Raw genomic sequence first — 13,754 nt, forward strand, 5'->3', positions numbered from 1 at the left:
TCTCGGGGAGAAAATGGGGACGCCGGGGAGCAGGCGGGGAGCACCTCCGCCGGCACCGGGGGCGGCGGGAGGCGCGGCCCGGCCCCAACGCGAGCGCAGCCTTTCCCACACCCCACCCGCGCTAACAGATCCCGGGCTGGGCAGCCGCTGCCCCACGGGCGCCGGCTGAGACGGGTGGGAGGCAGCCGGGGCCCAGCCGTGCCACGGGGCGCCCAGAGCCCGGCCCCCCGAGGTGCTGCCTGCCCCCCATTTCGTCCATCCCCGTCCCTCCCCGCCGCCCAGGTCGCAGCGATGGCCGAGTGACCGCTGCCAGGCGGCTCTGCCTGGCCCCGGGAAGCTCTGGGGCTTTGCTGGGGACCGGGAAGGGCGCCCCCCGCCTGCCGGGGGTACCCCTGGGCGGCCACCGAGCGGAACCCGCGCCCCGGCCCCGGCGCTGCCTTGACTTCTGGCGGGACGCCGCTGTTCTCCGGGCCCGGCGGCTCCAGGCGGCCCCCACCGATGATGGGAAGGGAGAAGGAAGAAAGAAACCGATCCGAAACGTGCCCCGGCCCGCCTGCCCGCCCCGTCCTCCCCGCCGGCACCGGCATCCTCACGGCCGCGGGCCGCACCGGGCTGGGCTCGGCTCGGCAGCCCCGTCCTGTCCCCTGAACCCTCCCGAGGGCTCTGCTGCTGCCGCGGCTAACATAGTTTTTTATTCGCATCCTCCTTATCTCCAAACTGACAACGTGATCAAACAAACAAACTCTTTTTAATGTAATTGTTGCTCACCTGGTGCAGTAAAGATCAGATCTCAGAGCAAAGGACTTCTACTTCCAGCAAAGTCTGGTTCCCCGACTTACTCAACCGGAAGAAAGGGCTCCATTAGCGACTTTACTTACACTCTTTTAAATCTGTTTCAAAGGCATTTGATGTAGAGCATAAAGATGCACCTTGCGCTGCTGTCAACAGCCAGCCCGAGGCTGGGGCTTGGGCGCTACGTGTCCAACTCCCCAACAGAGGGAAAGTTACAGATTTATTTCTTTTTAACTCAAAGTTTACAACCTTTTTTCCTCCAAATTTCAGCCCTTCGCCATTCGGCAAAGCTTTTTCCAAACGCTTTTAGATTTAATCGGAAACCTTTTGAGTTGTGTTTTGATCCGACCGCCGCTCTGCGTTTGTTTGTTATAAGACAAAAAAGTTAAATCGAACTGGTTTCACCGACAAGAAGCCGGAGCCCGGGGCTGGGGGGTGCTCCCGGCCGTGCCCCCGTTGCCGGGAACCGTAGCTCCCCGCCGGGACCGCCCGCCGCTCCCCGCCCCCCCGCTCCTCCCCGGGACCCCGCGGGCGGCTTCGGGGGAGGGGGGGCGGCCTGGGGGTGGGGAGCGGCCGGGGCAAGGCCGGTCCCTACAGCCCCCCCCTCCCCCCGAGCCGCGATCGGCTCCGGACAAACAGCAGCGCCTGTCCGGCGAGCAGAGCTCCTACCTCTGCTTAGTCACTTGTTAGCGCTGCCTCGGACCTCACCCGACGGGGAGGGAGGGGTGCAGTGCTTAGTAATAATATTCACTGTAAACTACTGGGATATTCACTCCCTTAATTCCGGCGTGCCCTCCAGCACCTCAGGGGGAGCGCAGAGGGAGCCCGGGGCCGGACCCCCGACACCCCCACCCGGCGCTGAGGCCCGGCTCCCAGCGCCCGTCGGCGGGACGGACGCCACCGTGGGTGCCCGGGGGTAGCCCGTCTCCCCCCGGCCGGAGCCGAGGCGAGGGCCCCCCTCACCCACGGCCCTCCGAGCGGAGGGGAGGGGAGCCGAGCCCTCTTGTAAAGCTCCCGGCCGTCGGAGCCCGCAAGATAAACATCATTAGAAATCATTGTAATTGGGATTGTGAAATCTGACCTCTGACCCGCCGGGCTACGTGTCACAACCGTGTCTGCTTTGATTCCTCGAAAGGCGGCACAAAGGAACAAGCTCCGTGACAGGAGGCAGCGGGATCTGCGCCCCGGCCCGAGGGGACAGACGCGGGGGGGGAACCACGCGTGGCCTTCCCTTCCTCCCCCACGCTTCATTTGCATATGCAAAGCAGCAGGCTGCCGGGCCGCCCCCGCCCGGGGCGGGGGGTGGTCGTCGGGCCGGGGTCCTGGAAGTGGTTGTGGCCGGCTCGCGGGGTGCTTTGGAGGGGCAAATGAGCTTCGGTGCGTCCTTCCACCAGCGGAGGAAGGAGGGAAGGGGGGACGGGGGGGACGTCTGTTGGGTGTTGGCTGAGATTCGCACCCCACAAAGGCGCTGCTGCCCGCCGAGAGTCGGGGTGTGGGGGAGCCGACCTCAGTTTTCGATGGCAGGGAGGGAGGGGGAGGTACCGCTTTTCCTCCAGGGCTTTTCCCCCTGGGCTTTTGGGTGGCCCCTCCCGGGGCTTGGGCTCCCCGGTCCCACTTGCACCGTCCGCCCCCCAGCTCGCCTTTGCCCGGGGGCCCCGGTGAGTGTCCATCGCCTCCCCGCGCACACCTGGTCCCTCTCCGACGGGGAGGACGATGAGGCTCCTGCTCTCGCCTCTCGGCTCCCGCAGCTCACCGCGGGGGTGGTGCTGAGCCCCGGGGGAGCGGGGGGAGGGGGCACGCCCGGGACCCCACACCTGCCGGCCGCAGAGCATCCCCCGCGGGGCTGTCTGCCCCGGGCACCCACGGAGGACGGAGATCACCGACGGAGCCAGCGTGGGCTGACCTGCGCCCGTCCCCTCATGTGCCCCGCTCAGCTACTCTCTCCGAGAAATCCTAAAAGCATAATTACATTTAAAAGCCTGATTTGTTTAAAGAATCCTCTTTAGGCTCCCCTTAATCTGCCCTATATTTCCCCCGTCGTCTTTACTCCCGACTTGTCCAGCTCAGCTGAGCTTGGCCAGACACCCCACGGCTGAGGAATCCCCTCCTCATCTTCCTCCTCCTCCGGAGCCCCCCACCCTGCGGGCGAACCCCGCGCCCGGGAGCCCGTCCCCGGCCGCAGGTAGGCAGCGGGCCCAGGGGTCTGTCGGTGGGGAGGGGGGCGGCGGGAGGCCTTAGCATCCCCCGTGTCCCGCGGGCGGGGGACTCAGTGGGTCGGTGCCCTGTTCCCTTGGCAGGGCAGGGCCGGCCCGGCTCTCTGGGAGTGTCATTACCCGATTTTTAAGCAGAAATGACATTTTTCGCCTGCGCAGCTTGGGGTGGGGGGAGCGCGAGGCGGCGGGTACGTGAGAAAGGCAGAGAATTGAACTGAGATTGGAGCTGGGAGCGGAGGGGGGAGGCACAGTCTCCCCGCGTCCCCCCGACAGCAGCAAGTGAAGGGTGGACCTGGGGGTGTGTGTGTGTGTTCTGAACGCGCCCCCCGAGTCCTGCAGCTGCCCCCGTCGGGCCGGGCTCTCGGTTGCCGCTTTCCCCCCGAGCGGTGCGGCTCGCAATTTGAAGGATGGTTTCTTCTCCTCCGTGCGGAAGATTTATGTTTCAATCCCACCGAAAAGAGGAGAGGGAGAAAGAAATGCAGAACTTTAGATGGCGCTGTACAACATTTATTGAAGCCCTCCGAGCGTTCCCGGCTCCTCGGCCTGCAGAGAGGAGCAGAGCCCTCGCCGGGCAGAGGAGGGTTGGGGTGGGCGGGGATGGGGTGCGATGCGCTGGGATGCTCTGGGGTGGGGTGGAGGAGGGGTCCTGCCCTGCCGGCAGCGGCTGTGGAGGGCAGGGGGCTCTCGCCGGGCCGGGCAGCCCCGGCCTGCGCCTCCATCCCCGTTCGGTGACAGCTGACTGCAGCGCTGAGCCAGGAACAGTTAAAAAGCAAACAAAAATGGCAGAAGCCGTCTCCCGCTACCCCTCTGCTCCTTTTCTCCTCGCATAGAAACGCCCTAATGCCTCCGAAGGGACGAGGAAGGGCGGGGGGGTGGGGGGGGAGAAGCTGCAGGCGTGGTAGGAGCCGCAGGCTGTGCCGGCCGGGCGTGCTACTGCTCGGCCACCCCCGCGCCCCGGCCCGCCCGGCCCCGCTCCCCCAGGGAGGGATGCGGGAGAGGGGCTCCCATGGCTCGGGTCTCACCCCGGCTCCAGCTCTGCCCGCTTCTCCCCTCCGCCCCGCTGGCTGCCAGCCTTGGAGGTGGATTCCGTGGAGCAGAAATAGAGAGAAGGGAGTGGAAAAGCCGACAGACAGCCCCGTCGGGGGGTTGGGGGTCGGCTTTCCACCCGTCTCGGAGCCCGGTCTCTGCAGGGGCGGCAGGGAGCAGACCCCCAGCCCCCGCCCTCGGCTCCTCGGGGCCTCACGCAAGGCCTGCGTGGGCGCCAGGCCCGGGCACGGCGGCCCTCGACGTCCCGAGGACAAAGCCACAGGCACGGCACGGCCCCGGCCCGTCGGTGCCCCCGGTCCGGAGACGAAGACAGCCACCCCCGGGCCGGGACGCAGAACCACTTCACCGGGGTGGCTGGAAAAGCGGAGCGGGGGCAGCAGGCTGGGAGCCCCCGCTGGGCCGCCGGCCCTCCACGACCCCAGGCACACGGGGAAAGGCGAGCGCGAGCCCTGCGAGGGGGAGCGGGGAGCGCTCCCGGGGAGCGGCGGCGCAGCGCCCGGTGCCGAGCAGCGATCGCTCCCGTCCTCTCCCCGCCGCGGCTCTGCCCGACGCGGGGGCAGCTCCTTGCCGGACCCTCAGTACGGGAGCGGACCCGCTCGGAGCGAGCCAAGGAGCTGTCAGGCAAACCCCTTTCCAACACATCCCGGAGCTCGAAGCGTCCAGACGGTTTCAGGCGTTTTTCCTGCAGGAGCTGGTGATATATTATTAGCATTATTACGAGGTGGTTTGTATTTCTTGTTAAAAGGGGAGATGCGGGAGGCGAGGCATGACCGCAACAGCCAAAGAGAATTATTTTTTTTAAGAGGGTAGAAAAATAATAAAAAAAAAAAAATCGAAGGTCTTGGACAGGGTTTTAAACAGGGGACAAGCAGTTTAAAAATTGCTACATTGACCCATCGAAAACAAAACCTAAATACGCCACTGAAATGGCACTATATACGCAGCGTATTGTGTGTGTGTATATATATATTTATTTTTTATATTCTGTCTGTGCGTATATATATACACACACACAAACACCCATACACTAAAATAAAGAATTACAGCCAGTCTGGATCCTGAACACAGTCTACACTTTATTTCAGACTACAGATTTCTGAACATAATAAAATCTTTGGCTTGTAGCGGCGGGTTCAGTCTCGCAGTCTGTGGATCAGAATTTTTTTTTTTCCTCCGAGAAAAAATAAAAAGAGACAGAAATTCACAGACAAAAAAAAATCAAACGAAAGATCGGGAAAGTCAGACATTTACCGTAAAACAAGAGCGACGGACATCAAGAGGAGAGGGGGGAAAAAAGTAAAGCAAACAAAACGAACAAACGAACAAAAGAAAGGGAAAGAGAAAGAGAAGAGGGGAGAGAGAAACTGTCCAGCAAATAGAGATCGCTACACATATTTCTTACCTGAAATTAAATATATACAAGGTCATATGCTGTTTGGCTATATAGAGATAATTTTTTTGTAAGTGTTCATATTTTTTTTTTCTTAATCGGAGTCCTTATACTATGGATAGACAATAGATCTGCTTTTAAATAGCACCTGTCTGCCTCCCGGCCGGCGGGCCGGCGCCGCGGCGCAGGGCTGGGGGGGCCGCGCCGCCTCACTCGCTCTCCTCTTTGTCCTGCACGGTGGTGGTGGAGTGGTTGTAGAGTCCCTGGGCCATGAGGTGCAGCGCCAGCCCGTTCTTGATGCCCGTCGCCTTCTTGATCTTGGCTCGTTTGTTCTGGAACCAGATCTTGATCTGGGACTCGTTGAGGCTGAGCTCCTGGGCCAGGCTCTGCCGCCGCTGCTCCGTGATGTACCGGTTCGCCTGGAACTCCGCCTTCAGCCGCTGCAGCTGCTCGGCCGTGAACGCCGTCCGCGGCCGCTTGTCCTCCTTCTCCGTCTTCTTCTTCTTCAGCTTCCTGGTGCGGGGGCCTGCGGGCAGGGCACACACACGCCGCTGGGCAGGGCCGCGCCGCCGACCGACAGACCGACCGACCGCCGCCCCCGCCCCGCCGGCCGCCGGAAAAATGGCTGACGGGTGAATTTCTGCCGGTCCCGTGTGTGCGTCCCACACACACACACGCACCCACACCCCCAACCCCGGCACGACGGAGGGAAGGACGGGGAAGGAGAGGGGAGGCCGGGGCCGAGCCCTCCGCGCACCCCCCGCCGCCCCGGCCCCGCTCCGAGGGGAGCGGCGCCCTGCTCGCCCCCCGCCCCGCCACACGTCGGGGCGCCGCTCCGGCCCGCCCCGCCGGGACCAGCCGCGCTCCCCCGGCACGGCCCAGGCCCGGGGCCCGCCGGCCGGGCAGCGGCTGCGCCAGGCAGCGCGGGGGCCGAGGGTCCCCGCGGCTCGGTACCGGGCGGCCGCCGGCGGCAGCAGCCTGGCCGGGGGCTGCCCCGCTCCCTGTTTGGGGGGCAGCAGCCCCTCCGCAAGGCCGGCCCAGCACCGGGAGGGGGTCCTCTTCCCCGCCGCCACCCCGGAGCCCGCCGCCGCCCGGGTCGTCCTCGCTCTCCGGCGGCCGAAACTCGCCGGGGACCCCGTCCCCGCCTGCCGCTCTATCCCCAACCCCCCACCGAAAGCGATGCCCCCCCGTCCCGTCCCCGCCGCCCTATCCCCAGGCTGGGATGGGGCCAGGTGAGGTACCGCAGGGCTCGCCGGGGGAAGCTGCCCGCTCCAGGGGCGCATCCCGGGGACAGCGCCAGGTCGGGGCGTCCTCCCTCCGTCCTCCGCGCTCCGGCCCGGCCCGGTGGGACCGAGAGGGGGAGGGAGTCCTGCAGAAAGGGATCTGCGAAAATCCCCCGACAGCTGCCGGGACCGACGGGCGGCCCCGGGCCCGCAGCCCCCCGCCAGCAGCCGCCGCAGCCGGCGAGGCCTCCCGGCCGCCGAGTAGGCCGAAAGCTCCTCTCCCGGCGCAGCCCTTCCCCAGAGCGGGGGGATTCCCCGCGGCTCGGCGGCGGCTGCCGGCGGGGAGGAGGAGCGGGCCCGGCGGGATGCTCCCGGGCTCCGCCGGCGGAGGGGCGGAGGGCGCGGGCAGCGAATCGCTTTAGCCCCGGCACCTTGCAGCGGGGCGCCGGCGCCTCCGACCGCCGCAGCCCGCTCGTCGCCGGAGCCAGGAGAAGCGGCCGGGGCCGGCGGGCAGCTCCAAGCACAACAAAGAGGGCGGCCGAGCCGAGCCAGCCTCCCCTCGCCATTCTCCCCTCCGGGCCGGGTGAGCAGGGAGCCTCGGGGAGGACGTGCAGAAATAATTCTCTGCAGAAGAAAGGGGAGGAAAGGAAATAGAGGCGCAAGTGCAAAACGCCTGGCGCACGGCGGCCCTGGGAATCGGTAGCGAAACACCCGGGGCCGGCCCGGCCGGGAGCGAGGGCCGCGCCGTCTGACAGCTCTATCACTCCATCAATCACCCGAGTCAATCAAAGTGGCTTTTCTGAGTCGCTGGACGTGTCAATAACGGGGGATGGAAATGGTTCGGCCGACAGCGCTGCACCGACCCCCGCCGGGGAGCAGCCAGGCCCGGCATCGCGGAGCGGGGCCGGGGCCTTCCCCCGGCCCGAGTGGACCCGGGCGGCCGTGCCCGCCACCCCCGGGCCGGCACAGGGGAGCCCACCCCGGCCCGCGCTGGCGGATCCCTGGCTGCTGGCCTTGGGTGTCACGGAGAGGGAACCCTCTCTCCTCGCCCTCCGCTTCTTTCAACAAAAATTTTACAAATAAAATTAGTAACTAACGGTGATAAAGTCAGGGTCTGCCGGGGGCAGCTCGGGGAGAGTAAACAGCGTGAAAGGGGGCGGCGGAAGGGGGCCGGGGGCCGGGAGGGCCGAGCGGGCGGCTCCCACCGGGGTGGCCCCGGGCAGAGGCACGTTCCCCCCGCGAGCCGGGCCCCAAATCCCGGCAGGAGCACCGGCTCCCGCGGCAACGCGCGGCCTAAGGGCCTGCTGGCCCTGCCTGGCTGCAGAGGCCCCTGTGAAGAGCCCCTCCGCCACCTTCTCAAAAAAAAAAACCCTTTTCCTTCGCCTTCCGAGAAAACACCCCTACACCCCCACGCACCACCAGCAGCCGCCCAACATGTGACTGGGGCCTTCCCCCCCGCCACCCTCGAAACGCCACCAGCAAAATATAAAATAAAGGGCAGGGGAGAAAAAAAGCCCCAAACAAGGGAGCAGCCGAATCCGCTGCCTTTTTTCGCGGCGCTCCCACGCCACGCCGCCGCGCTGCGGAACACCCGGGGCTGCGGCACGGTGGGGCAGGCGCGGGGCACAGGAAGGGGTCGAACCCCGCCGGGTCTTCCCTTCGAAACGCGGCCGAATCGGGTCCTGGCATCACATTCAAATTTGGGAGATTCGGAGGAGGAAGGGAGGAGGGGTGAGGGGGGGAACGGGGACGCGTTTCCTCTCGCCCCGGGTGACCCAGAACCCCCCCCCCCTCCCCGCGCGCGCCTCCCCACGCGAGGTCCTCAGCAGGCCGGGAGCCAAAGCAGAGGGGGCAAGAGGGGAAGGGGAGGGGGGGTGCGACCTTGTCACGATTTTAACAGCTCCCAGATGCGCCGCGGTTCCTTACCCGAGGACGGTCTGTCTGAATACCTAGTGCAGTAGACCCAGGCAGGCCACACCAGCGGCTGTTGCGAGTCGGGCTTTATAACAGGTCCTCCATTATTAGAGCCCATGAGGAGGATGGCGGGGCTGCCGTGCTCCCCGTACTTCGCCGGGTGAGTCTCGCCCCCGTCGGCGGGGGGTTTGGCCGCCCCCGACGCCGCCGCCGCCACCGCCGCGGCGGGGCTGGCTTTGGCGGCGGCGGCGGCGGGCGGCGGCGGCGGCGCGGAGCCGTCGGGACGGCAGTTCGAGTCCGGGCAGAGGAGGGAGGGCGGGTTGGGCGGCCGGGCCAGCAGCGGGTTGACGTTTTCTCTACCTGAGCTCTGCCCCCGGTCTCCGTCCCGCTCCCGGCTGCCTCCTCCTCCTCCTCCTCCTCCTCCGCCGCCGGCCGGCGCGGGCGGCTCCTTCTTGCAGCCGAAGTCCGGCCTCAGGATGTTGTCGATGAAAAAGTTGGTGGTGCGGTGGGGCGGCGGGGGCGGCGGGGGCGGCGGGTGGCGGCGGCGGGGCAGGGGCAGGGGGCAGGGCGCGGCGGGGGAGGCGGGCGCGGGGCTGGGGGACACGGGGACGCTCTCGCCATCGCTGCCGCTGCCGCTGCTCGCCGGGCCGGGCGCCGCGTCTCGGTGGCCGTGCCCCTCCGGCGGCTCTTCCATGCTCAGTCCCCGCCACGGAGATCGCTGCCTTTTTTCCCCCCCACCCACCCGCTTTACGCCCACCCCACTTTGCCGGTGGGTGGCGGGGTGGAAAAGGGGGAGGAAAATTTAAAAAAAAAATGGGGAAAAAAAAAGAAGAAAAAAAGAAAAAAAGAATAAAATCCACTTGTTGGGCTGGAGCTGAGATTTTTTTTTTTCCTCCCCCTCGCACGGATGGATCCAAAACCGGGGAGACACTCGAGGGCTTCTTTCCCCCTTCTCCCGATCAGCTTATATTTCCACCACCAAAAAAAAAAAAAAAAAAGAAGAAAAAAAAACCAAACCCAAAAAGGTGTGCGGCAACACCCCGGCCCCCCCAAAAAACCCGCCCCCCGAAAACCCGTCAAAATCTGCTCATCTCCCCGCCGCCGCCGCGGCGGCTCCGCGCTGCCCCGCTGTCACGCTCTGCTCTGCCCACGCCGCGGGCTGCCGGAGCCCTTCCCCGCCAGCCTGCTGCCGCACGCCGCCCCGGCCAATTTATTAATATTTTTTTTAATTCTTTTTTTTTTTTTCCCTTTTTTTGGGGGGTATTTTTTTCCCCCTTAAAAAAAAAAAAAAAAAGGCCAAATCTCTGACAGCTCCGGTCCGTGCAACAAACTCTCCCTAAAAAATCCCACAGCCACACTTTTTTCACTCGCACCGGAAGCACGTGAGGCGGCCCCGCACGTGGGGGCGGCCAATGGCGCGCCGCCGCCGCCGTGACACCCCACGCCGCGCCCAATGGGCGCCCGGCGGGCCGCCGCCATAAATACCGCGTGGGGACGGGACGGGACGGGACGGGACGGGACGGGACGGGACGGGACGGGACGGGGAGGGCGGGCAGGGCAGGGCAGGGCAGGGCGGCGGGAGCGGCGCCGCGGGGCGGGGGCCGCGTCCGCACCTACACGCGTGTATCGTCCACCCCACACCCCACACGCAACCGGCCCTGTGAACAGCATCTTCCAGCCGCGCCGCAACCCCGCCGTGTCGCGCGCGGGCCGCCGCGGGTGGCGGGGATTTGGTCACCGGCCGCTTCCCTGTTATCCGTCCCCAATAATAAATCCACACACACACACCCCCAAAAAAGAAAAAAAAAGAAAACAAACAAACAAAACCAGAAATCTGTGGGTGCTCTTTTTCCTCCTTTTCTATTCTCCCGCGGCGGGTGGAGGTGGCGAGTGGGGTAGGGGTTGTCCGAACTCGAAACTTCTTTTTTCTATGAATAAAAATTTAAAATAATAATAATAAATAATAATAAAAGCAGGAGCCACTGCCGGGGTGAGCCGGGCTTGAGGCTGCAGCCGCTCGGCTGGTTTGTTCCTTTATTAGGTTTTTTTTTTTTTCGGAGTATGAAGCAGATCGGCCGCCAGCTCACAGCTCAGTTCGTATCAGGTTTCCTCGTCTGTTTTTTGATGTTTGTTTGTTTGGGTTCGGTTTGTTGCTTTTTTTTTTTCTTCCCTTTGGTATTTCCCCCCCCACCCCAGCGACGACCGCGTACCTCGGGACGCGTGTTGCAGCAGAAGGGAAATGTAATGATTTTAAAGGGTGGGGAGAAAAAGGCACTTTTGAGGACTGCTGCAGCTATCTAAAAAATTTATTTTAAAGAATATAAATTAATTAAATTAATTAAAAAAAAAAAAAAAAAGGAAAAATCCCTGCTCCCAGCTTTGGGCTGCCGGGGGACGGCGGTCCCGGGCGCTACCCTGCGCGGCGGGGCGGGCTGCTCCGGGGGAGGGAGGGAAGCGTCGGTGCTAGCACGAATGGGCGTGGGGGGGGTGTGTGTGTGGGTCCCATCTCAGGACTTTGCAGGACGAGGGGGGTCCCGGCGGGGCGGCTGTCCGGAGGGAGCCACGGCCGCTCCCGGCCGGCCGCAGGCACCTGCTCCAGGATGGAGCCGGTTCCCGGGGCTGCGGGAAGGTCAGTTCCCGGCGTTTTCTCCTCTTGCATCTTGACGTAACCGAAACCCCCCATCTTCCCTTCCCACCCCCGCACTCCCCCCCCCCCCAAAACGGCGGGCGGCGGGTCCCCCGCGTTCGGCTCCGCGCTGCTCCGCGCCGCTCCGCGGGGCCGGGCCGCGTCACGTGCCGCCGCCCCTATACCCTACCTACGCGCGGGTGCGTGCTCAAAGCGAACCTATAGCTATATCAGCATGTGTCTATAGCTCGGGGCTTCCCGGCGGGCCGAGCCGCGGAGCCGCGGCCGGGAGCGCTACCTGCCCCGGGAGCCGCCGGGGGAAGCGGCCGGGCCCGGGGCTCGGCTCTCGGGAGGCGGCCGGCATGGGGAGGGAAGGACGGACACCTCCGGGTGCCCGGCAGCAGCCCCCCGGGTCCCCGGGCGGCGTCCCTCTGCCCGCTCCGCCGAGGCAGACCCGGTTATTTTCTCCGTACCGGGGAAGCATTACCGAATTGTTACCTCCAGCCGCACAATAATCCCCTAAAATAATAGCTGGCAGAACACAATCAGCCCTGGAATCAAGAGCTTCATCCGCAATTAAATGAATGTTAAAACCCCCCCTCCCCGCATTCACAATATCATATCATTTACTCGCACCGAAATTGGGTTTATTTATATTTAAGTTAGCAAAATTGAAATCTTTATCCCAAAAGCGAGCGTGGGTACTTAATTAAATTCTAATTAGGACACTATCAATATCCCATTTAGCCACGTAGCCTTTGTGAGCCGCGGTCCCTTTCAGAGCTGTAAATGGGGGCTCGCTGCCTTATCTCTCCTGCAAGAGACGCCTTGAGAAGGGCTGCAAAAGATAATTTATAGGTTTTAATTACTCTTCATTCCGCCTGATCAGCTTGGCGTTCATCACAGGACGGCGAATAAAACCTGGTCAAAAGCACTGTCACTATTCCCTGGCAAGACGCTTAATCAAAGTAAGCAGGGCCATATTACACGCTGCGAGCTTCTTCACGTAATTTCCCAGCTGCTGATAAAGCTAGTTGAATAATGCTGCAGTCCTTCGGAGACACCATTTACAGAAATGACTTTATTGACGGCTTAACGTCGGTAATTCATTTTACCTTTCATGTATTGGGAGCCCGGATTTGTTACAGTAATAGGATGATAAATGTCCTGGCGGCCCTATAGCTTTTGTTATTGAATACAATACACACACCCATCCTTAAATGTTCCAAAATTGGGTAACAAAAGGGAGAGAGAGAGAAATCGAAACCTTTAACTATTTAATTTGCCTTCCTGAGCGCGGGGGGGGGGGAGGGGGGGGGAGGAGGGGGGGTGCGAAGTGTGTGTATGTATGTGTGCGTACGTGTGTGTGTGTTGGGGGGGTGTGTGATATTTCACCCGGAGTCCTCCCTTCTTCTAGAAACTGTTCTGGATTTTACAGGCTTCTTTATAAATTGAGTAGGTTTGTGTACTGAGGGGGTGGGGGATCGGCCGGATGAATGAGGAGGGGTTAAAGGAAAAGACGATGTATATTTCCAGGCTGGATATTTTTTCCACCGCGACCCTTCCTATCTAAATAGATAAATATTACTCTCCAGCTCGCAGATAGTTACAGTAATCGGGGTAATATGTCTATAATATGTCTACACAGGCTCTTAAGGACGGAAACTTTAAACAAAAAAATAAACAAAAAGCCTTTCTTCGGCAAGAGTTCCCTCCTCGACTTGCGGTGCCGCTGGGTTTTGAGGCGCCCGTCGGGAGGGCCGCTCCCGCGGAGCCCCGCTGCCGTCGCGGGGGCCGCTCCCGCGGAGCCGCCGGCCCGACCCGCAGGGCCGGGACACCCCGTCCCCGCTCCCCCGAAAGGGCTCCGGCGGCCGGGGGCGCTGCCGGCCCCTCGGAAGTGCCCCGGTGCTGCCCGCGCCTCTTGCAGGACGCTGTCCCCGCCGGCGCTGGGGCTTTGGTCAGCCCTCCCGGCGTGGGGAGGGAGAAGAGGAAAGGCGGGAGGCGGGGAGCAGGCGGGGGGGGGCGCTGGGGCCAGGGCCGGCCTGGGACCCCCGGTGCCCGCCGTCGGACTGCGGGAGGGCGCCCGCATCGCTCCCGCCGCGCGGCACCAGCCCGCCGAGCCCGCAGCCTCCTCGGGAGTCGGGAGAAATAATTTCTCCGATTTCGTTGTGTTTACTTTCTTTATTTTTTTTTTACCTTCTTCTTCTTCGTCTTCTCTTTTTCTTCTCTTTGAGGCAGGCCACCAAAGGGAGGATATTTCAAATTGGAAGTAAAAATAAAATTAAAATCGGATTAAAAATCCTTTGCAGTTTATTCTTTTTTTTTTCCTCGGCGCCCTTATAGGAAGGAGGAAGTATAGAAACGTGGTTAATATACGCTGTGGTAATCCTATTTCTAGGTCTAGATCAGATCTCATTGGGGCCTTTGCTGAAGGACATAAATGAGTTGTTCTAATACAATAGATTTCATCCTTCCTACAGGGACTGGCTGACCAGAGGTTTTGTTAAAAGTGAATGCGAATAGATTTCTGCTACAAGTGCAGCATTATT

At 62.8% G+C, this 13,754-nt stretch overlaps 1 protein-coding gene across 1 annotated transcript; it reads right to left on the bottom strand.

Annotated features, from left to right (window-relative positions):
• Positions 1-5,110: 5,110 nt before the first annotated feature.
• On the bottom strand, positions 5,111-9,983 carry EN1 (engrailed homeobox 1). Its single transcript, XM_064451119.1, has 2 exons — positions 8,592-9,983; positions 5,111-5,968 (listed from the first exon to the last, which is right to left on the bottom strand). The coding sequence occupies exons 1-2, from the start codon at positions 9,271-9,273 to the stop codon at positions 5,652-5,654; spliced, it is 999 nt and encodes a 332-aa protein (XP_064307189.1). The 5' UTR covers positions 9,274-9,983; the 3' UTR covers positions 5,111-5,651.
• Between the last annotated feature and the right edge of the window lie 3,771 nt (positions 9,984-13,754).

Source organism: Phalacrocorax carbo, chromosome 5 (genome assembly GCF_963921805.1).
Source record: "Phalacrocorax carbo chromosome 5, bPhaCar2.1, whole genome shotgun sequence".
Taxonomy (NCBI): domain Eukaryota; kingdom Metazoa; phylum Chordata; class Aves; order Suliformes; family Phalacrocoracidae; genus Phalacrocorax; species Phalacrocorax carbo.

Excerpts from the sequence above, each read along its gene's own strand:
- EN1 (XM_064451119.1), bottom strand. The coding sequence starts at position 9,273 with ATGGAAGAGCCGCCGGAGGGGCACGGCCACCGAGACGCGGCGCCCGGC. Across the intron at positions 5,969-8,591 it reads TTCAGACAGACCGTCCTCGG|GCCCCCGCACCAGGAAGCTG; the intron begins GTAAGGAACCGC and ends CCCTGCCCGCAG.